This window comes from Platalea leucorodia (assembly GCF_965183815.1).
Source record: "Platalea leucorodia genome assembly, chromosome: 9".
NCBI lineage: Eukaryota > Metazoa > Chordata > Aves > Pelecaniformes > Threskiornithidae > Platalea > Platalea leucorodia.
In genome coordinates, this window is record NC_138831.1 from 36,745,871 (window position 1) to 36,770,646 (window position 24,776).

At 38.8% G+C, this 24,776-nt stretch overlaps 1 protein-coding gene across 1 annotated transcript in view; it reads left to right on the forward strand.

The window, feature by feature from the left end:
• The window catches only part of PRTG (protogenin), a gene marked incomplete at both ends in the record, with an annotated part of 89,113 nt that overhangs the window by 14,015 nt on the left and 50,322 nt on the right, over nt 1-24,776 (forward strand). Inside the window, one exon of the mRNA XM_082322050.1 lies at nt 24,028-24,172. Within this exon, the coding sequence (XP_082178176.1) occupies nt 24,028-24,172 (145 nt within the window). The remainder of the gene's footprint in view (nt 1-24,027; nt 24,173-24,776) is intronic.

Below are 24,776 nucleotides of genomic sequence, written 5' to 3' on the forward strand. Positions count from 1 at the left end.
ACATGTCAAAGGTCATAACTTTCCTTCACTGTGGAAGAATAAAAGCTTTCAGATGGTGAATCCCTGAAATCCACACAGTGCTTTATTCCCCCCTGCCCCCAATATAATCACTGATTTTGCATAACTTTATTTAAGATAAATAAACAATAATAAAAAAATATGCACACTAGAAAAAAATATACTTATCTATCATAAAATAACTGCAGGAAACTGTCTGCGCAAAGGGTGACATATCTAATCTGCTAATAGGTATCATTATGAGATACATGGTAGTATATTAGGCTTTTTTATGGTCAGAGATTGTATTGAAAATGGTCAATTTTAAGAATATAATAAACATTTCTCATGAAAAATTTTATTACACGTCAATTTAGAAACAGTATTTCTTTCCTTTTAGAGTGGTGTCAAATGAGTATTACGGTTTGTGCACCAGAGGTGATACTGGAAGTAGATCCTACCGAGAGAATGAAGCACATTCAAAATCTGTGCTTTGTGTTTAGCTGGGTGTTTATAATGTTGACATTTTCTTTAATGCCCTTCATTAGCAGTAGCCTGTGGGATTTTTGGTGTATACTAGATATGAAAGTCCACTGATGACGTAAACATAAAGCTTTTAAAAAAGAAACTGCAATGGAATATAAAGAAGTTTAATCAGTCTACTAGTTTGCAAAAAGAGAACAATAAATCATGCTTTAAACATAAAGTGGCTGACACTAGTTCTGAAATTTTGGAAATGTAGAATAGGATGCAGTTAATGCCATATCCCTTGTGCAGTCTGCGGTGCTCATCTGATTGATAACATGCCAGAAAAAATACTCTTTTTTTTTTTTAGCTAGATAGTTATCTAACAACTAACGCGGTTAGCTGTGATGATTTGAACTGGCTTTCTGTGTTAGCTGATAAATGCTAGAGCTGACTGGAAATAAGTAGGCGAGAGTAGTGGGGATTTGGGACTATCTGGGAAGAGTTTGTCTTCACTTTTTAGCAGCTACTAAATGGTAGATTAGCTCTGACTGCTCAAGAAACAGCAGTGTGAAGGTAACTTCACTCAGGTGCTATTTTGATTTAAAATAATCAAAATGTATATGCTAGGTAAGGTGAAATAGGTCTGAATTGCTAGCACGGCCTGGCTATAGTCCTCCTAGCAGAACTGTTTCTGAAGGAATAGCAGAGCCTAGAATTGTATCAATGGGAAAAAAAAACAAAACATGATTTTCTGAGAAGATGTAAAAAGTCTTCCCATCACTCACGTCAAGAAAGAGAATTGGCTGCTAAACTTTATTTTTACATAGTAGGGATGAAGCCTGTTGATGCTTTTAATCATGACTCTTACAAAAAATATCAGTGGTAGACTTTTCTTCTGCATTGTTGTTTTGTGCAAATGATAATCTTATACTAAGGGGGCTGGTGGCACTCTGCTGTTAAATTTACCAATATTTATATTGCAGGACTGTAGTTGCTAAGTTCCTGACATGTTAACCTTTTGGATAGAAATTTCTCATGTCAGTATTCATCTCTGTTTTTGAATTTTTTTTTTATGTATACGAATACACACACACACACTTCTGCATGACTGTTTATTCTGCTCCCTAGATCTAAGATGAAACTGCTTTTTCTGTATTTTTGTTTTTCACTAGAATAGCATGGGAATGTCTACTTAGGGAACAGAGACATGGTATTTGTTGGGGACGTGGTCTTTGTGTCTGGAAGTAGCTTTTGCTGTTACTATGAATATATTTGCAAATTTGGTTGTCCTGTAAGTTTGGAGGAAAAACCTCAAACTTTTTTTTTTTTTTTTGCACATGTTCAGCACAGTCTTACTCAGCTTGACTAGCTAGAGACACAGAAGATGCTGTTTGTGCTGAGCATATTGCTTGTGAACACTGAGCTAGGCTTTCCCTCTAAACAGTCCTAGGCAGCTGTGGTCTTGCCTTTTTTTTCCTGTTCTGAATTAACGAGGAGCTAAAGTGTGATCTAACACTGCCTGGAGAAACCAGCTGGCATAGAAAGCTGAAGTAAATGAAAACAATGGTCTAATTACCTGGAGAGGAAGTTTGGGAGGGGAAGTGGGTGAGGTGGAGGTGTGAGTGGTTGCATGTGTCCAGAGGTCAGGAAGGGGAAGAGAAACGCGTTGGTGGGAAGCAGCTAGTACTAAGCAAAAGCTTGTGGAGTGAGGCCTGGGTTGGCTCGGTTTGGAGATTGTCGTGGGTACAAGTCGGGAGTGGGAGAGGACCGAGGGGCTGGCAAAGACTGACTCAAGAGAGTGTGCCCATCGGAGCGGCTGATCTTTCAGGACATGGAACGTGGACCCAGGAATCCTGGACTTCCCTTATGAACTTCAGAAAGACAAAGAATTACCTCCCAGTCAGGGGAGGTTTGGAGGGTTTACATTGCATCACTGCTTCAGCCAGAAGTTTCTACAATATGTGACACACATCAGTTTGTCCCTACTTTTCATGGGAAGTCTGTACTTAATGTGTTTCTTATGGTCTTGGAGTTTGATACGAGGTTCTGAGGTTTGATCAGTTGGAGCTGCAACAAGTTGGGGGAGCTGTGGTTGCAACACATGGAGTGCTGTGAAGGATCAGTGTCTTATTTTGGACACCTAAATTAAGTGAATATTTTGGGCCACCATCCAACTGTTTGTCCATACCCGACAGTAAAATTAAAATAATAATAGAACGTCATCTCGAGGTGTTGTGAGAGTAGATGCATTAACATTTGTGAAGAACTGTAGTGCAGAGCCCTGCAGAAAAGGCCACAGGCAAGTTAATAACTCTGTCTTCAGGGCAGTACTTAACAGAGTGTAATAAATAAGGAATGAGGCCACACACTGAACAGAGAAGAGAAAACAAAATATTGAATAGATGCTCATTATGTGAGCACCATTCATTTGGTGCCGTGAATAGTGGGGGAAGTGCAATTGTGCAGTTGGATTGTTTCCTAAGGCATGTATATAAACACAGCAAATCAGTTACATAAGAATCTTCATTTCTTCAGTTTCCTAACTTCTGAGCATTTGGATTTGGAAATTTTCATCTTGTGTGTGTGTATACACACATGTAAGAGGCAGATATACTGAATGCTGTGTTAGTGGAAAAGTTTAGGGGTTAGCTTCATTTATCTAATGATATATGTAATGCAGAAAAAAATGAAATAAATATGCTTTAAAGTATTAGAGTTTTATATAGGCAGGGTGTCAGGGAAAAAAGACTTTTAACAGGGGGCACTGTGACAACTTCTGAGACAAATTAAATAAGTATATCAGAACTTTTTGATTCAACCAAAACACGGGCTGGTGTCTAAGCATGTATTTAGCAATAGCTTTTACTTGATAATAATACTATTCATATGGTTTTTTTAAATATATAAAGGTTTACTGACCAGTGAAGACCCTGTAGAGGTCTGCAGCAACAATTATAAACCTGTTGGTAGTATTGTTTATCAGAGCATAAGCTGGCTTAAGAAACCATTTTAGCACACTGGTAATAAAACCCACATTTAATTTATACTTTTGACTACAGCTTAAGCTTGTGTGTGGACAGGGTTTAGGTGCGTGCTCACCTGTACACTCTCTGGTGTTTGTCAGTGCAACCTTTACTCTCTCTGTGACCTGACTGAGAAGAAATTGGGTTTATTGCTGGTGCATGGGAGAAGAACTTTTTTGTGGTGCATGGTATTAGGTAGGTCCCAGGGAGGACTGTAGGCTTCAGTGCTGCAGAGGAGTTAGCACCTGTGGGTTTCACCTCCTCCTTTATCTGATCTGTCTCTTTTCTCAAGTATTTACTCCAGCACGTAGCCTAGGGTACCACCTACTTTTTAGGGTACAGGTCTTGCCTTGAGCCATAGGGCAGCTTTCTGGAAATGCAGCTCAGCAGTGATGACTAGAGAAAAGCCCTGATACTCTTTTTTTGTTCTTTTTCCTGACACATTTATGTAAAGAATCTCAAAGGCAGTGAAGTATTCAACACCTTGCACCTTCAGTGCATGGTATGCACCTGGATCCTGTTGGGGATCTGGCCCTTTGTGCTCCAGGACCTTCTTTCTCTGACGATGTTTTTCACAGGCATGTTCAGAAGCTGGAATTATGAGGAAACATAAAGCATTATTTGTACTTATTTTAATTGTTCCTTTCCTCACTATTTAGTTGCTGCTGTGTTTGCCATTGTCTTGCATTTACCTAAATAATGGTTGCCTGGCCTTTCACGAACTTGCGAAGAGGAAAGATGGTGACCACCTGAAACAATAATATCTGTGGCAGAATAGCCTGAGAACTTTAAATAACCAAAGGGGACCGTTTCCAAGGCAGCTAAGTGACCTTTGGATCCCAGAAGCAGGCTATTCATAGAGGCAAAGCCTTTGTCCTGCTTTGACCAGTGGTCAGTGAACTCTGGCAGGCCCCTTGGCTCACCATCTTGGCCCTAGACTAGCAGCTGGTGATTGATTCATTTAACTGTCCAGATTCACATTCTTCTGTCAAGGACTTGTCAAGGAAGAAAAAGGTTCTATGGAGGGCTATTCATTTTACTAAAAGGAAAGGGATGCATTATATGATTGAGTGGATTACTTTTGGGTCAGAAGAGTTCCTCCATTGCTCTGTTTTAATTCTGCCTTCAATCAAAGAGAGATTTAGTTTATCAGCACAGTGTGGTGCTCATGAGGAGGGACAGATCGTTTCAATTCCATCAGTGCAATAAGGCTGTTTTGTTTTGTGTGGGGTTTTTTTGTTGTTGTTTCCCCCCCTTTCTATGATTCGTGTCTCCCCCCCCAGTTTTTTGCCAACAAATCCATAGATTTTTGTGATTAGCTGATATGACAGAGGGTTAAGAATATTAATTTCTATTAATCTCACTCTTAGTTTTAATGTGTATGATATGTGAAAATTAATGCTCCTTCTGCCTCTCATACATGGTGTTAAGCAATCCAGAAAAATCTAGAGTAAGTAAAAGATTAGTGTGTTACCTCTGGTTTTGATGTGGAGAAAACTGAGAAGAGAATGAATTCTACAGGATCAAACTAATAAATTACTTTCCTATAGACAACACAGGCATCTGTAAAGCTGAGGGTAGAACCTAGTATTTTCTATCCAGTCCCCTTTTTCACCTGGTGAACAGAAATTTGTTGTACAAACCCAGCATTTTCCAAATGCGCAAGAGTACTATTTGTCCATTTGTCTGCTGGTTTAGAATCCCTTTTTTTAAAACAAGAGGAAGGTGTTTCCATGCCTTATGAATCTTGAATTGTGTTTTCAATTTTATAATTAATGCATCCAAAAACCAACTTTGAGTTGCACTAGGGAGGTGTGTTTCCTCTTCATTGTGTTGCCAGGCTTTTCTATCCATCTTCCCTTCATCTGGGCTGTGTTCCTTTAGCGTTAGGATTTTTTTGCTGATCCTCTTCATGAAGTACTGAGAAAAGAACGTTGTTGCTTAGCTCCTTCCACTGGAAATAACAGGCATTAAAGAGCAGATCCCGCCAGTTAACCTTCTGCCTCTGTTTGAATGAACATGATGAGCGGCAGCAGATGAAATATGACCTTCAAGTTTCTTTACCCCACTCTCATAAGCTATGTATTGTTTTGATTTGGCTTATTGAATGCCTTATGAGGGATTTCTGATTGGCTTCAGGCCAAGGTGTTACACTTCTGCTGGTAGAAGTACATGTGCATTATTTAGAAGAAAATACAGTGAGGCTTGGTCTGTTGTATTATTTTCTCTCCCTCTTTTTGAGGGAAAAAGGAGAATTTTGTATTTGTTGAGATAAATGAGTGGCTTAACTGTCTGAAGAGCACAAGAGAGGAAGGAAGTCTGAGATAAGCTAACCTTGCTTAACTCTTCTCTGTTATACACCTCTACGTATGTGTCAGAAATCTGGGATAAGTACACCACCTGTTGAATAGGCCTCCTTCTTTCATGGAGCCTGGTGGTATTCTTTTCATGTCTGCAGTAGCATTTCCCAGGGATCAGTCCCCTTTCTCAGAGCTTGCTTGTTCCAGGCTGGAGCATGATGTCTGGGGTGGGGATACTGGCTTCTCTGCTCCAGATAACACTTCCCTCGGTGCCTTCCTGGTGGCTTTGATTCATGGCCTCCAGTTGGAGATAAATAATGAGCTTTTGAAAATCATGGGAAAGGAAGATGGGTTGTCATTGTGTATTAGAGAATATAAGTCATCTAATAATCAGAGGTATTACCTAGTTAGTAGAACATGGTTATTTGCTTGCACTACAACTGGGCAAACTGGAAATCCAACTATTACCTCCCACAGTGAGGCAGTGGGAGCAGTGAACAGCCATAGCAAGGTGACTTCCTCTAAAGACAATTTTTTAAAAATTTTTTCTGTTTGATATGAGGGCTTTTATGGTGCGTTCAGAATAAATTTGCAGGATATTTTCCAGACACATAAGGGAGTGAGAGAAATATACTTGGGGAAAAGTATAGGGATTTCTATGACATTGAAGGAAATATGATTTTTATCTGGAAGCCACACTTCTGATTTGTTTTATGTGAAAATTGCAAGAGTTGTAAACTCTTCCCCCTCCTCTACTTCCAGAAATTTTCAGATAAATATCTAATTAGAGGATTTAAGTAACTTCAATAAATAAGCAGTACTGACAATGCCTTTTGTTACTTGTTTTTTTGTGTGAAGTTTGTTTCTGTTTTTCTCCCTGCTGCTCTCTAACTTTAAGACATTTGGAATTTTGCTGTTAGTTACTATGCTGTGTAGAAAGACTGTAACTGGGGAGAGATCTCTGGGCTGTGTAATGCAGTAGGGGGGCATTTGGTGACAGGGAAATGAGCTGCAGGCGTTTGGCCCTTGAGAGTGGAGGCATCTCTTCTTTCCTTTCCCCATGGGAACGCCGCAATGTTGACGTTTGGAAAGGGGGCTGAAGGGCTTGAATTCCCAGCGTCTCTCCTCAGTGTTTTGCAGTGAAATTCTGTCTTTCATCCTAGGATGCTGATTCTGAAACACTGTAAGCAAAAAATGGAGAGTGCTCCTATCTCTCAGGGATAGCATTCCTGACAGTCTGAAGACTTACAGCACCACATATCAGCTTACGCTCATTCATATGTGGATGGTGTCACTTTGCCACTGTATGAAATGAAACCTCTTCCTCCACCTCCCCCCAGATGTGAGGGAAGGCGCAGTGGTGGGCGACGCGGCAGAGGAATGTGTGGGGCCCCGCTCCTGTCCTGGGATGCGCTTTGCGGTGCCTCCTCTGATTGATGAGCTGGGCAGGGTGAGCTGAAGAGCGGGCATTGCATTCTACTTAGGGTCTTGTTTTATTTTAGCCAGGAATAGCATTTATTTATTTGTAAAGGTACATGGCTGATAAATAGAGGTCTTGCCCTTCAGCTGGCATCTGCAGTGAAATTCATTGATCAGAATGAGGCAGCTTTAGCGCTTACAATGCTAGAGGCTCTTGTTGCACAGTGCTGAAATTGTCTTTTCTGCATTGCACTGAGTTATTATTAAATTTCTATTGTTCTTTTTGGGGTTGTTCTTTGAGAAACCTTAGAATCATAGCAGTCAATCTTTAATCTTCTATTTTTCTTTGGTGTTTTGTTTTTGGATGCCAAATTAGGATAGTTGTGAGGGGATATGTCTTGTTGCACAGTCCTGCTTGTGTTCTGATCTTTCTCTTCATGTTGTAAAGTGCAAAACTGTGCTGGATGTTCCATATGCAACAGCTGGGCTATTAAGCAGAACTTCTTCACAGAATGGCAACAACTCCAAAGAAAGGCATCTGTAGGATTAAGCATAGGTACTAGAAGGCAATCACTTCGCAAACTGCTGAAGGAAAGCAGTCCTTGCAAGGAAGAAAGTGGTGTGTGCTTTTTCCTGAATGCATGCAGCCACACAAGTAGAACAGCCTTGAAGCTGTTAATGTGGCTTACTGCGTGCCTTTTCTATACTACTTCCTACATTTCTTGTCTGCAGAAGAGCAGAGGGGAATTCCTTGATAAGTGCATTAGCATTTATTGTGTGCTTCTGTGGCCACACACTGTTGCCTGGATGATAGATAGACTGAGAAGGGAAAACCCCAGCTGGGATGCCTTCAAAAGTGAAAAGATCAAATCTCTCATGCTTGTTTACATGATTCAGTAGGGTATGTCAGTTACACCATCAATAAACTGTTGAATATATAGAACTGCATATTTCTAAGCCTCAATCTTTTATTTCCTTTAAAACAGTGCTAGTGGTAACTCCTGAGCTGATATGTGTGCCTGGTTTCTTTGAGAAGGGTGGTAGTGGTATATTTTTTGCCACTTATGTAATGATTGAGGTGTAGTAAGGCAATGTGTGTGGTTATGTGAATAGCTTACGTATAGCTGCAAGAGGTGGAAAGTGCCGTTGTTGCAATATCATTAGCTGCTTTGACCAAGGTAAAATAGAAAGACTAGGGCGTATTATCCTGTACTTCCTTCCTTCACAGATGGGGAATTTTGATGCATGCCTCTGCATTGCAGTTCTGCATCGTTGTCTCACTGTGGCTCTAAGAGCACCTGATGGGCAGGAGAATGAGCAGTAAAACAAGGTGCTCATAGGCTGGTAGTATGTCAGTTAGGATCCTCCTGTTATTTTCTCTAGCCCATTGGTGCTGCCTAGGATCCCATTTATTGTCACAGTTATGTTAATATGTCATGAACAACAAGCTGTGTGTCTGTTCCAGTGGTCTGAAGAAGTGAGGAGGAAACAGTACAGTCTAATAGTCACCCTGTCGAATTGTACTTTTCTGTTCCTGCATGCATGTTTCTGCATTTAAGAGAACTTTTTGAAGGGTGATTATCCACTTCTGAGGAACCAATTTTCTTTAACTGTTTTGATGTTTTTTCTTAACATAGAGCAGGCATGCTAATTATGAACTTTCTGTCGCTAAGGTTAACGCTTTCCAAAATTTATGGTGAACAAATGCTGCTTATTTAGCAAAAGGGAAGAGCATCTTTCATAAAGTACAATATATCCTAAGATGAAATGATTGCTTTTGTCCTTGAAAAAATGGATCAGTATCATAGAGACTCCTGGTGTATTGTGATGCTTATGGTAATCATTTTGAATTCATAGTTTTACTCAAGAAGGAAAGCTTAGACAGCCAGCCACATGTTTAAATGTTGACAGTCTGGTGTGCCATTTGATGTGTCCTGTGCCCAGAAAGCAAACACTTACAGGGCTGAAAGCTTCTGAGACAATAGTTAAATGTGGTAGGGCTTGCTTCTGCCTTCAGTGATGTCCACGTGTGTAGGAAGGGGTTGCATTTCCAAAACTGCCTCATTAAAGGGAGGCTGTTCCAGAACCACATGCCATGTTTGTTCTTTTTTTCTGCTGCTTTTTCTCTGGAGCAGCCAAAGATGATAGTCTGTCTTTGAGACCCTATCTCCAGACTTGTACTTCTAAAGAGCTCTTGCAAGAGTGGAAGAAACTTTTTGTTTTTAATGAAAACAAAAACAATCTTGAGAAAGTCAGGACGTACAAGGAAAAGGCTATTCTCAGTTCTTCGGGGGGGGGGGGGGGGGAGGATGGGATTTTTCCTTATCTTGTAAATTTTCTTCTCCTTTCCTGTCAACTGTCTTCAACATGCATCCATTTGAGTCCTCCTCTTCTTCCCTAAAAACCTAGTCCAGAATAGTCTACTTGAATTCCAAGTTTTCAGGAAGAGAAAATACTACATATGAAACTTCAGACTGGTCTTTACTTGGAGAAGCTGGTGGTGAAAACTGTGTGTGTCTCTGTGTGTGTGTGTGTGTCTCTGTGTGTGTGTGTCTCTCTCTGTGTGTGTGTGTCTCTCTCTGTGTGTGTGTGTCTCTGTGTGTGTGTGTGTGTCTCTGTGTGTGTGTGTGTGTCTCTGTGTGTGTGTGTCTCTGTGTGTGTGTGTCTCTGTGTGTGTGTGTCTCTGTGTGTGTGTGTCTCTGTGTGTGTGTGTCTCTGTGTGTGTGTGTGTCTCTGTCTGTGTGTGTGTGTCTGTGTGTGTGTGTGTCTGTGTGTGTGTGTGTCTGTGTGTGTGTGTGTCTGTGTGTGTGTGTGTCTGTGTGTGTGTGTGTGTCTGTGTGTGTGTGTCTGTGTGTGTGTGTGTGTCTGTGTGTGTGTGTCTCTCTCTGTGTGTGTGTGTCTCTCTCTGTGTGTGTGTGTCTCTCTCTGTGTGTGTGTGTCTCTCTCTGTGTGTGTGTGTCTCTCTCTGTGTGTGTGTGTCTCTCTCTGTGTGTGTGTGTCTCTCTCTGTGTGTGTGTGTCTCTCTCTCTGTGTGTGTGTGTCTCTCTCTCTGTGTGTGTGTCTCTCTCTCTGTGTGTGTGTCTCTCTCTCTGTGTGTGTGTGTGTCTCTGTGTGTGTGTGTCTCTCTCTCTGTGTGTGTGTGTGTCTCTGTGTGTGTGTGTGTCTCTGTGTGTGTGGCCAGAAACGCTTCTACAGAATCTAGTCCTAACCCAAATGGTGGAGAGCTTAGTGATCTTCACTAGACATATTCAGACTTGGTTATTCCTGTACAGAGATTTTTAAAGTGATCATTTGTCAGACACTGAATTAGGAGCTTTAAAGAAAGGAGCAGGAGGACCTGAAAGTGTTAGAGGAAACAAATGAGATTGCAGCTGACATCTCCAAGGGAACTTTTGTTCAGGGGTGCTCAGGCTGTTGACCTCTTTGCTTCTCCATTTCATTGCTTTTAGATTATAGCATTCTTCAGTACCAGAAAAGTAGTGGCTAGTTTGTGACTAGGCAAATGCTACCTTTTTTTTTGGGTGGGGGGCAGTCATGGACATTGCTGTGCAAAGATTTTAATGCACAAAGAAAGAGTTTTGCATTGTATTTTAGAAGTGTGGTTTTTATATATGAAGCTAATGATTTATTTCCTTTTCTCCCTTCTTACCCGTCTTACCAGAGATTGGAGAGTAATTCCTAGTGATCTGCATCTTAGTTTGGAAATCATTGTCTAAAAATTACGCTTTGTAGATACCTGTCAGCAGGTTGGCAAGAATTTGAGAGAGGAAAGGAAAAATTAAAACATACTGTTGTTCATTCCTTTTTCCATTCCTTTCTCTATTGCACCTCCCTCTCTTTGTTTAGTTTTAGTGGCGGAACTAAGTATATGGTAGGCTAGAAGTAAATGTTTTTGCAATAAGGTGACCATAAGTTTTAGCAGAGCAGACTGCTGCCCAGATGTAGTTGACGGACAGTTTCTTGGAGGTGAAACTGCAGTAAGCTCCACAAAGGAGCTCATCCTTTAGCTTAGCAATCAGGGCCCTGGAGAAGATTTGTCCAGAGCAGAGGTAATGAATTGAGAATAACAGAAAGGGCAGATGGCCCAAATCCTCACTCATTACCTCATCTGGGGTCTCCTTGGTAGTTATCAGTGAAAGCTTTCTGTAATTACCCCTATGTGCAGAGCAGTTTCTGGTCCCTCCAAAACGCAAAATGTGATTTTGAGAGGGTCTCGCAGACCCTCGCAAATCTTCAGAAAGATTTGCTCCTTGCCTACAACCTGCCAATACTATTCTGTGAACTGAAATGTGAGGAGCACATGGTGTGAAGCATCAGTTTTGTCTATAGGGAATGTCAAATTTCGTGGTCAAACCTGGCTCATTCTGTGTGCTTACATGTCTTTCGCACTGTAGAAATGGGGTTTCTGATCTTGTTAGTTTTTTGCAATATTTGAACCTTTTTAAAAATCCCTGTTTTTATTGTTTAGGTTTGTGTTTTCAGTTGAAGTATTGGCATATTTTGCACTCATTTAAAAAAAAAAAAAATCTTTGTAAAGATTAATAAAACAAACCATGATAACTCCCTTCCCTTCCAGTCTTCCTTCTTCCCTCCTCCTGATCCCAACAAAGCAATATATGCTAGAGTTCCGGAGTAATACACTCATCATCAAGAGAATTGAGGAGGCACAGTATTTTCTCAATAAAGGGTCTCTTGTTTCTCTAAGGTAAGGCCCTAACTCAAAGCCTGTTGAAATCAAGGAGAAGACTCCTACTGGTCAACAGGTGTCAACAGGTTAGAAAAAATGAAGAAATATGTGTCACCAGTCTTAAATGTCTGGCTCTCAAACTCTCTGGATTTGTGAACATCAAGTGCATGGGTGCCGATAAGCTATGCCAGTAGCTCCCAAAATGTCATGCCATTTTGATAAAATCTATTCTTTGGCTTAGGAAAAAAAAATGGTAGGAAGGGAAGAGGAACCCAAGTTGTAGTGCTAAGCTAGTGGCTCCTAAAAATGCAGCTCTGTAATTTCCCACTCTGCAGGATTTTCCAAGGCATCAGAATAATAATGATCACTGTAGAATATGATCGTATTTTGTACAAGCTGTAATTCCAATCCACCGTCTTTAAAATGTTAAAATGCCTGCTAGGAGATTCTAAATGGCAAATTGTTAAGAAAAATCTTTGGGATAGACAGATTAATAGGTGTCTCATATCAATTATTGATAGTGTCAAATCAATGCAGCAGTTTCAGTCTCATTTAACCTCCCTATTATTTAACTGTAATGCTCTAAGGTAATTGCCTGAGCCTGGACTCCTTTTTTCAATACAATTCTAAACTATTGTCTTCAAAACTGCTGCTATGGTGTTCATACTATCACAATCAAAGAATTTCTTAATATTGGTAAAGTCATGGAGGAACATTTCTTTATCTTTTTGTTTTCATTTTAGAAAGAGAAAACCAGTGTATTAGGTTTACCCTGGAAATATATTTAATTCAAGAAATATCTGTAAAAATACACAGTATAATCTGTTTTACAAATAGCATGGTGATAGGCTAAATGTTATCCTGCTTACTGATATTTCCAGTATACACAGCAGGCTGTGGGGTTTTTGTTCTGTATGTTCCTGAACAATGTAGAGAGAGTTTATTAAAAAAATGGAGCATTATTTGCACTTCTGTGACTACTTTTCATTTCAGTGTAGACTAAAGGCAATGTGACTTGTTACCATACCCAGAATTACATTTTTGTCTTGAACTAGTATTTTTCATGGAAAAAGTTTTGATGAATTTAAACTTAAACATTTTGATTAGTGACTGAAGGGAAGTTTTTTCTTCCTCAGATTTAATTTCAGTAAGCCAAGGTATAAACATTTCTTTTAAGGAAGTTTCCCTGCAACTTCGAGTGATTATAGAGGCATTTTTCAAAGGTATTTGTGAAGAAAACCTCCTGATTTTTCTGAGGTATTGCCAGTATAGATTTAGGGCTAAATGCACAGTTAGATTTTTCCGTAGAATTTTCATACTGCCAGCACAGTAGTTCTTCTGTAAATACATGGGCTTTTTGTCTTGTGAAAAGACTCTCTGCTAGCTATTGACCTGCATGTTCAGATGTTTCTGGAGAAAGGTATTAACAAAGAATCTGAAAAGTACTGAAATATTTCTGTATGTAGAAACACTAACTTAGGTGCCAACCAAGCCTTGCTTTGTAGCAATGCTTGTAGTAAAAACTGTACACCTGGCTATAAGGGCTTTTAAACTGACAGGATACGGTGGTTTGAGGAGTCCTTTTATTTATGTAACACTACTGTGTGCTCGATTCCATTTCTCTCTTGTGTTTTTTTTTCTTTCTTCCTTAAAATACTTATTTTGTAGTGTAATATCTGAATTGGGTCCTTCCTTTTCTTTTCTTTTTTTTTGTCATTTTGGTGTTCACCCTCTAGGTTTTCCAGGAAAATTATTCTATTTTTCATGTTGGGAAATTAAACGTCATACTCACTAATGGCAAACTACCAGTTTAAGTCTGTATCCTGTGCTCTTTCTAAGAGTGAGTTCTTAGTAACGAGCTTGATAGAACAAAGGAGAGGCAGAAATTAAAGCTAAAGTATGAAGCTGGAAAACAAAACAGAAAGGTAAAATGAATACTCTTTAACAGGGATGACCACATTTTCAGACAATTCAAGCGAATACTGATTTTTAAAGTCATGTCTAACAGTTTAGTGTTAGTACCTCATTAAAATCCAGGGATTAATAGCAGCAATCTTCTTGTTGCACATAAAAGGATTTAGTTTAATTTGGGATCAGAGGGTACAAGGTGCCATTCTAGCAAAGCCATTCCGAAGGTATCAGTGAGGTGAAGTGGGATGGCTTGAAGACTGTGGTTTCTCTAACTGTCCCAATTATACTATATATTTATATATATACCTGTATGGATTTTAAAATTGTGATGAACTGGTTCAATAATCCTTTACAATGTATGTTATCTTTGGAAGTGAAAGTGTTTGGAAAAGCTTGTTTGAAATGTTAAGAAAGGCAGTTGGAGTTACAGGTCCCAACCTGTTTGGGCTCAGGTTAGTTCCAGGACATTAAAATCTGTGGATACTGGTGTTGGAGATTCAACCTGTAAAGAAGACTTCCTTGTGTGTTAGATAAGGATAATGTGCAATATTTTGCTCTTCTCTCCCGCAAGTATGCGGAGGTACGCAGCTTGTGCAGCGTGTGTGGGTAGTTGGAACAGAATTGGTCGTTATTCTCCTCCCTTTCGTACTACAGGTGTTTCTAAGCATGCAAGTGAGAAGAACAACCATCCTGAGAGCCCTAATTTATGAATTAATAAATTTGGGGGGAGGCATAGTATGAGCTTATGGACACTACAGTCCCCTCCCTGGTTTTAGATTCTGGGGAGAAGGAGAGGACAATTGGTTGGTTGTTTTATTGCTATCAGTTGTTTTTGTTAGGCTATCTCAGCTCATTAATATGGCAATGTGTGATAGCAGTTACTGCCAGAGATTAATAGAGAGAGAAAAAAAAATTAAAATTCTAGTGTAAAAAGTTAAGCACCTGATATAGTGTTATCCAGAATTTTCATAATGAGTTCTTAACACCTTGGCAGTGATGTCAGCAGCCTATATGGTTTTTATTTATTTATTTATTTTGTGAGGCTTCTGGGGAAAAAAAAAAAATACTCATTTTGTTCCAACTGACTTCAAGTATCATGTGTTTGGCACTGTATATGTCTTTGGTTATGAATTAAAAATAAGTATATTAAACTAAAGTTTTAAGCAATAGTAGTACAAAACTATGCAATTTCAGAATATTTCTTTAAAATGCAAGGGTATAGAAAAAGTGTATTTTAGTTAAGCTTATTCCAACCATTCTGGCAGAAATTAAAAATAACAGGTGGCTTTAGGGAAAAAGCCACACTTCCAATTTGTCAGAAGAGTGAAATCTCTGATAATTTACAGGAATGCCATTACCAGTATGTTTGAATTACGATCTCTTCCTCTTTATTCTTTTATAACAGTCAGAATGAACTCACACTTTTCCTTTGTGCTTGAAAGGGGCCAAATGTGTTCTGGATGATATCAGTTTCTCTTACAGACGGAACTCAGTTCTGTCTCAAACTCACTTGTTTGCCTTAAATAATAGCCATTAAGAGGAGGAAAATATCTGTGCAGACAATGAGTGAGACTGAAGGAAGAGAAAGTCTTTGCAGATGCTTGCATTTATGAGCTAAACTACCAGAGGTCCATAGTTCAGAAAAAAAATCTTTCTGATGCCTGGAGTGGTCAAGAAGTCTAGAGGACTAATGTTTTGGTCCCAAGTTAACATATACTGTTGCATTTCAAAGAAAAGCAAGGTAAGATAAAATCGAGTCTGATCCTTGGAGTTAGAGAAGGGCCAGTTAAAGGAGAATACTTTGCAAGAAGCAAAATCCAACAAGTAGTCTCCTCCGTTGTCTGTGTGTTTAGTTGTTTTACTATTTTGTCTTCGGTTTTCTTCCAATTATGTTGGATTTTATCCAGCTCAATGAAGAGGATGTCAGATGGTTTGTTCCTCAGATATTTAGCTCATAATTATATGAAGACATATTCTTTAGCATGGTGCTGCTGTCTTCATCTGATCGCAGTATACCAGTAAAATTCAATTTTCTCTTGATCTCTTCTCTGCTGCTGCAGCTGTAGCAATGCCTCCACTGTGACAACAGTAAATTGTTGTCTGGTTACTTTCCAGAATGACTTACAATTTCGGATCTACTTGTACTTATTTGGAAAGTAAGTACTTTTTCTGTGTAAGTGGTCCAATTAACTACAGTAATCCAAACAGGGACTTCAAGATAGTTATAATACTTCTTTCAGTTTATTGTCCCCTTTCTCCTTTTCTATTTTTTTAGATTTTACTTTCTTTAAATAGAGGAAATTTATTCATTGGGTGAAGTCAGGCTGACACTTTGCAAATTTTATCTTACAATCTTGGTCCTACTCGTGTCCTCACTGACCCACACCACTGCAGGTTCTGCATTTTTGCAGAGCAGACAGTGCCAGTGATGTGGAGTTACCTGAATTGTCCATGGTGTTTTGCTGAAAACAGATATAATTTGGGCCAAAAAGGTCAATAGGAATCTATAAGGAAAAGCTGAGCATTGTAATCCCTATCATCAACTGTAGCACCTACGTTCAGTATGGTAGTCTTGCTGATTAATACATGCATTAATGAACAGAAAGTTGAAAAGGAGAGTTGCCAAAAAAAAAAAAAAGGGGAAGAGAACCCGAAAAAAATCCAGCTTCCTTGTTAATGGATTTAAGATTGTTGTAAACTGAGATACGGCCTCATACATGCAGAAGACAGCATTTGCTTGTAATTGAGCAAATGCAGAAAAAAATGTAGTCCCTGTGCCAAGAAATTCACAACTTACTTAAGTGGGAAAAAAGAGACAATAAAGAGATTCAGACAGGAGACTACAAGGAAATTATACTGGTCCATGTGTTCGGTCTTGGTCTAGCAGCCTAGCAGTTACTGAAATTTTTTTGAATGCATCATGGCGCAGTGAATTGTAAGGACAGGTTAGGACAAGAGCCTCAAAGCAGTCCCTGCTAGAATTTAGAGTTCTCTGATGTTCATACTTTATATGAGCATATCCACTATTTTATATTCATATTTAGTGGTCACTGAAGGTGTTCAGAATCAGTTGGGCGATTCTTGGTACTTTGGCGACTTCATTGGAAGGATATTATATTGCCATTAAATAATAATGGAAAGGAGATGTTTGTCTCCTATCTAGAATGTAAGTTATAATTTAAATCAGACCTGCAGCCACATTTCGTAGTGAACTAGGAGCAGCATGTTCCCATCCCTTGAGCAAAATACACATCCTTGTAGGTGACATTTACAGACTATGTGCCTCTGTATGAATTGACGTATAAGCTGCTTCATTAGCAGCTTAGTAAAAATATGGCATTTTAAATGCCTCAGGAGCTGTCATCTACCTGCATCCTAGAAATCCTATTTTATGAGACTTTACAGTTATCTGGAGAGGTTCTCCTTGTGTGTTTAAGGTTCCATACTTTAGTGTGGAACTATGATCATTGTATGTTGTATGCCAAAGTTGGCTTTAGGATTTTTTTTTAATTAAAACTATTAATTTTAAATTGAAACACAACAGGTTATAACCTACTTCATAATTAAAAAAAAAAATCCAATAATATTTTACTTTGAAAAATTTGGATTTCCCCATGCGCTTTGTGCTTGTTCTCTTTGCACGGATATCTTTCTAAAAAAGCAGCACTCATTTCTAGACTGCAGCCTATACTGATTAAAGACAGTCAGGGTTTTTTTGGACTGAACAGTTTAGGTTTGTGTTGCTGCAAAACTTCTCTCCAATTCAACTTGTTTTCAAATTCTGAATATATAATCTTAAATAAGTAGGCTGATATTTTGTTTTTAAAAATCAGTAGGGCTGTCCTTCTCTTTGCAATGTAGTTGAACAGCTGTTGAGGCATCAGAGGTTACCTCTGGTACCTGTTGGTCATCTTGTCACTTTTTTCTCTGAAAGAAGTTTATTGACTCACTTGGCTTGAGAAGAATGGAGATGTGTAAGGATATTGATAATACTGAATATTGATAAAGCTATTCAGCTGCATCAGCTGTTGAATAGCAAGGGTACAAACCGCTGTCCAGCAACAGTGGTTCCAGGTGAGGTTAAGCGGTGGCACACCTCAGCTGTCTGCGATGCCTTAGGGGATCGTTGTGTTCTACTTTGTTGTGAGGGGTGCTTCTGGCACTGACTCTTTCTTAGATATCCTTTTGTTTATGTACTAGCTTCATTATCTTATCTCCACAGATTTTAGGGCCTATCGATGTAAAATACACTACACTGATAAACCTGTGAAAAGCAAAGAAGAATGAAAGAGAAGGGGGGTGGAGGCAGAGGGCTGGAAAACTGAAGAGCCTCTTCATACAAACCTACTCTGAATTGTCATTTTGCCTGGGGGGAAAAAAAAACACTGATAGATTGTGGATGTTTCTGAAGGACAAAATTATTTTCTTCATTAAAGGATCTTTACTGTAGCATTTGGTGTGAGGAAAGTGGTAGGATCAGTGTCCCAGCCCTCAGGCAAGATAGGTAACAGCCCAGGCACCCGTTTTGGTAGCAGTTGTATTGCCTCCTTTACTTGCCTGCTCCTTGCTAATACATTTCCCTTCAGCAACCTCACCTGAACTTGCCCTGCTAGAGCTGAAGCCTCTTCGTGCTTTTTCTGTTCTTACTGATTACTGAGAGTCATCGCTCCCTGTCCTCTGTAATATCTGCTTTGTATATTTATAAGACTGGCACTTCTCTCTTCAGTTTCCTTTCACAGGGCTAATCAGGTCCCAGATCTTTTATTCTTTCCTTACAGGTCAGGTTCTGTTTTCTCCTGAAATCTCTCCTTTTTATGCCTTGCATTTTCAAAATAATAATTCTAGGTCAAACAACACAGTTAGAATTTTAAGAGTGAATGTAAGAAATCACTGTGCTTGTGGTAGCACATACAGAACATCCTTTCACAATAACCCCTTTTCACTTACAGTTATGAAAAACTTCACCCATATTGCTCCATTTGTGTAACATTCACCTCTGGACTGTATGTACTAAGCTGAACTTGAGCTCCCAAATACTTTATTTAATTTTTACTAGCATCTCCTGGGAAACTCAGCAAAGATCCACCCATTAGATCAACTGACGACAGCTCCAGCTCTGTGTACTCCAGCCGCTTCATCAGAAATGGGGAGAACAACTATCTGGCTGTAGTCTTGCCGTGTGTCTGGATCTGTCAGTACTCATGTAAAGGTTATTTCCAATCCAGATCCAGACCAGAGTGTGCCATTTGAGTAGCAAATCATTTGGAAATATGTGTCCATGTACCAAAAGGCATGGCGTAATCTGTTTTAAGCCTCACTTCTGCAAGGACTGAGAAATCACACTAAATTCGAGGAAAATATGTGCAGGTTGGCTTCGGTACTAAAATCTAATACACGTGTATATTTGTTGCATTTTTAAACACTCTTTCAGAGAGACCATCATGAAAACTAGATCAAAAAGAGAACATTTGATATTAAATTTATCATGTGCTGTTCTGAAATCCATTTCTTTGGAAAAAGCCATAGCTTTTCTTCAACATGCAAGTTTATTTTTCTCAAGTGAAACCTCTTTGCCTGAGAATTAAAAAAAAGGAAAAGATTCTTGGTTTCGTCTGAAGGGTTAGGGCTATTGTGTAATTCTCAATAGCATTAACACGTAAGTTCTATAAATGGCATTATGCACTTTTGTTCTTTCCACCTGAGCAGTTCATCTATCTGAGTGGCCATTATCTCTTGAGAAACACTTAAGTGGTTGGTATCATGTGCTGGAGAGTTTCTCAATGTTTGCTGCTTTCTGGTTACATGAAACCCAGTTCTGTGCTACTGTTTCAGTTCAGGGAGTAATTTCAGTTCAGGGATTTTATCTTCCATTCTTTCAGTTTCTTTATTATACAGTTGCAGTCCAGTCTTGGACTAGCATCCGCTGTGATGAAACCAGCAAGCTCTAACAATAATAAACATTTAGGTTGTTGGAATTTCTTTTGGCTCTTAAGAAAGCTCATTCAGAAAATCACTTAATGACACAAAATGTGTGAGTAGAAAGTGCAGCATATAAGGGAACAAGTCACCTGGACTTGTGCTTGAACGAGCTTCAGGGCTTCATTGCAGGAGTGAATGAAGTGGGTGTGTTGTGTTTCTTTTTTGTTTGTTTGTTTTTTTATCTCTTTTTTTAAATATAATTGAAGTGAGTGAAGGACTGCTTCACTAAACAAACAAACAAACAAAAGATGTGATGGATGAGCTTCTTAAGTTTTACTTTTTTGTACCTTAATAGTTAGATCTATGTAAACCTGTTTAGGTACACAAAATTTTTTTTTCATGTATGCAGGATAGTATTCAATCTGTGTATGGTGCAGGAGACACCAGCAGTGTTTCTCTAATGTTTAATCAGTGTGTGACACTAAGTAATCGGTTGGGTTTTGAGCCTGTGGATATTTGCCTCCATGGTAAATGAGGGAATACTGGACAGAACTGTGTGTTTTATCTCATCAAAGATATTCATACTCAAAAGTAACTACACAAACACACGTTCCCATCACGGAAATCGCAGGAATTTATAAAAGTAAATACAGTTTCTAGCTATTGTTTTCTTCTTCTGTAAGCAGCGTTTACTATCTGGCAGGTTAAAAAGGGTGAGAGCATCAGGTTCTTGGAGTAACATTAATTGTTTTCTTTTGGCTATAAATCTGGGAACAAAATGATTAAATAGACTGGAGAAGAGGGGGGAAAACTCAAATAAAAAGGCACTTACATTTATTGTGTTTTGCAGGGTTGTTTTCGGGAACAACGTATGTCTCTTGAGACTTTGTTTCTTATCCATTTTATAGAGCTCTGGCCTCTTAACAGCACTGCTTTAATGACTTTTTCTTGGGGTTCTGAGTTGGTATCAGCACTTGCCATGAAAACAAGCCTGTTACAAAGAGGTCAGGTTTCACGAGACAGCAATAGACTTGTAAAAACAGATTTTACTGGAACAAATGAAGTCAGAATTAAGAAGAAACCAGAGATTTGCGTAAAGAAACAAGATCTAGAAGGAGCAAGTACTGAGCTAAACTGATAAACAACATAGAAGTTTAGATAAGAGATGTGGGGATTTTTTGTTTCTAAAACCACTTTTAGTGACATTAATGAGCTTTTCTGAAGATTTTGTGCAGTTCTCCATAGTTCTGACTTTTGCTGTCTTTAAAGATTAAGTTTCTGAGGAAATGCATTGTTCTTGCTCAGGTGGAAAAATGTTCTTTAAATATCAGCTTCAATTAAGAACTTGCATTGGATTTTCTAAGTAGTACAGCTGAATCTGTTCTTGTTTGCTATTATGATGACATTTTGTGTTCTGTGAAATACTAATTTTCCTCAGTTTCTTTTGTAGTTCTTGAGAGTCTTGCTTCTGTCTTTAATCTTCAGCTGTAATGTAGCGGATGCATGGAAATAAATCATTCTTTTTATATGCATAAATGAAAACCGAATATTGTGTTTCTGTTGTCTTACTCTGTCCCTTTAAATAATTGTACCAATATAAGAAAATTCTGGGTGTGATTTTGTAGTTCCTATGGAGACGAAACTTTTAAAGGTGTGCAAGAGCTTTGCTTCAATAAGACTGTATAATTACCTTTCTGCCTTGTTAAAATGGTCCTTTCTTATACCACTGGCTGTGTGGTGCAGCTGTGCTACATGATGGCTCTGAAACTCATGTTACATTGATTTGTGTTGTTCTTATTATCTATGCCTTTATTACATTCCTAGAGATTTTATTTTGAAAGCTAAGCAGACTTGCCTGATTTGCCACATCATACTTTCAGTAAACAAATGAAGAATGCAAAGCACTACGCTTTCTGTTAGAAAATCTATTAAGAACAGCACTAGGGAAATATTCTGACTCCAGGTGAAAACACATTTTCTGTGTAGGGAGGAATTAGAGAGGGAGGGGAGGGAGGAAGTGAGACAAACCTGGATGTGCCTTTTTTCTTTTTTTTTTTTCCCTTTTTTCCCTTTTTCCTTTTTTCCTTTTTTCTTTTCTTTTCCTCCTTCCTCCTTCCTCTTTTTTTCTTCCCTTCTCCCTTCTGTGGTGGAAAACTACAGGAGGGTCGGACTGCATCAAATTCAGCAGAAAGCAAATCCATAAGGTTTAGAGTTATGGGAACAACCTGGTGTATATGCAGGTTATTTGACTTGCACTGAGTCTTTCTGTTCTGTGAAGCTGAACTTGTGTAAGTAGGCAAAGAACTACTAAGTCTCTTTTTTTCTTCTGATGATACCTTAGCAATCAAAACAAAACCTGTTAAGGAGAGAACTGTTTTTGTGTCTCCTCCTTACAGGCTTCAAATTAAGACTTATATTGTAACATCTTTATGTGAGTTGTGGGGTTTTTTTGTTTGTTTGTTCTTGAACCTGGTTCTGCTCAAAAGTGAAAGAACGAACAAAAAGTGGAACATAGGGAACTGGGTTGAATTCTGCTGGTGAGAGAGGCTGGTACTGTCTGCTGTGAAGGTGGGTAGGGAACAGACTGCAGAGTGTCCTGGGGCTGTGGGGACCCGCTGCCAAAAGCATGGGACTGGTCGTAAAAATGGATACCAGGAGCATCTCTGCTTGTGTCCTGGGAGTCTGAATTACATTTGAGGTGCCAGACCTAGTTTCCAACAGCCACGTGGCCTAAACTGCTTTCAGGTGATTTTGCTGTACAAGGTGGTTTGCTTGTCTTGTTAAGTTAATTGCAATCTTTGGGAGGTCTGTTCACAAAGCTGCAATACTTAAGCTCTGCTTTCATGATTAGAAATGCTCATTCCTGCAGTGCTGATGCAACTACAGGAATGCAGTGCAAAAAAAGGATTTATTCTGATCTGGGAAGTGGAATAGGTATACTACTAATAGGAATTTTTAAGTTAAGTAGTTAGGCCCGTGTTAGGAGTTAATTTGTGCATGGAGAGGAAAGCAACCAGGTCATGTCACGTTTCCTTCACACTCCAATATTAATCTATTGATGCTATGCAGTAGTATTAAAATGACAAGGGGTGGGGAGCATTTGTTAGAATGCTTGGTGTGTGTCAGTACTGTATGCGTCTTCTACGCAGAAGAGTATTATTGAGAACATATTAGAGTAAATAGGATGAAAAAACATTTCAATTAATAAACAAGTAAAATAGAGGAATTCTTTCAACACAGAACTTGAATGTTAAGAGATGGGTAACTCAGTACTGTTGGTTTATCTATTGAAATCATGTTTCTGTGTAATTTTTACAAGAGTATAAATTTATTTCAAATCTGCTTTTTTTAAAAAACAGATCAGTACCATTGAGTTTATGCAGAGATTGTTCCCTGTGCAGTTACAGGGGGCGGAAATGTGTGTGGAACTATTTGTGTTGCGAGTTATCCAAAAGGAGTTGCCGCTGCAGGGTTGTTCTTTTTGTAAATTATGTTGTAAGTAGCAGTAAATAGAGCAATTAATTAGAAGGTTTTGTATTCCTTTCCCTTTGGCTTTTATCGTCTGAGCAAAGAAATCCAACTACTGATCAATTTCTTAGGTGTCTGTTAGCTGGAAGGTATTTATTGATCTGCCACTTCAATTGGCTCAATTTTTGTGAACTTCTTAAGTTGTAAATGCTTGAAATTATACTGATGCCCTGTGAATAAGACAACCGCTTGGACTGTTGGGATGAAACTGTTGTTACATGATTAAACTTATTTTGAGGTCTTTTATGGTTTTGATTTCTTTTTCTTATCAAACATGAACTTGCACAACTCTCCAAATGCTTTTACTAAAGTGAGTGTTATTAAGGGACTAAAATATGTCTGTCAGGAACCAAATGTTGTTTTGGAATTTTTCTATTGCAGTCATATTTTAGTTTTGAGGTATAGTGGGGTCAGTCCCAAACTAGTTGAATTCACATGAACTTCAGTAGTTTAATAATTGATATGCTTTCCAGATGCATGCCAGTCAGTTTGTTTGCTTAATTCTATTTGAGAGTGTCATTTTCATTTTCATTGAAACTTTTTTTTACCAAATTAGGTTAAAGCAGTTATTTTAAGTAAACCTTCAACCAGTGAAACCATGCTATAGAGCAAAGTTGACAAGGTAATTAGACCTATCTTTCTTTGCATGTAGAAAAGAGGAATATTTGAAGTATTTCTGGGTATTTTTGCAAGTTGATCTGTGATCTGGAGTTTGGTTTAGCCAGGAACTTTTCCTCACTTTAGTCCTTTAAATTCCATGTTCTCTTATTTTTAGCTATTTCTGCATTTGAAGTCCAGCCACTTTCAACTGAGGTCCAAGAAGGTGGAGTAGCTCGATTTGCCTGTAAAATAACAGCAAACCCTCCTGCCACTGTGACATGGGAAGTGAATCGAACAACTTTACCTTTAGTGGTGGACAGGTATGTAGAGTTACACATTTTAGAATGTAATTTATTTTCTGTGATAATTTTGAGCCTGCTACAAGAAGAAAATCTGAATACTTGCAATGCCATTACATAAAAAGGTTCCATGTATACAGTATGTCAACTATTAAATTAGGTAGTAATAGTTATGCTGTTAATGAATTTTAAATTGGTGTTGTGAGTGCAGACCAGAATCACCCACTATTGTCTACACAGTGATCATTGACCTATTAATTGTCATTGGAGAATTTTGTATGCAAGTCATCCTCAGGACTGGGAATCGCTGTGGGATGCAGAATAGATGGACTTTGGCTGTGGGAGTGGTTTGAACTAGCAGGATTGCTTTCACAGAAGAATTGATGCTGAACCTGTTTTTCTTTAGAGGGCCAATAAAGAATTATATGTACAGAAAATTGAGTTAAAACACTTCAGGCTAGGGAAATTCTGTGCAGGGGGACTTCTCTTGAATTGATTAACTTGAAGTGTACAGCCTGCTCCCTGCTAGATTCTTTCTCTGTCCAGATTGTATTCGTTGAACCTACTCCCATCCTTCTTGACATGTAACTTTTGTTGAACATGTCTAAGATACCTAGCGCTCAAA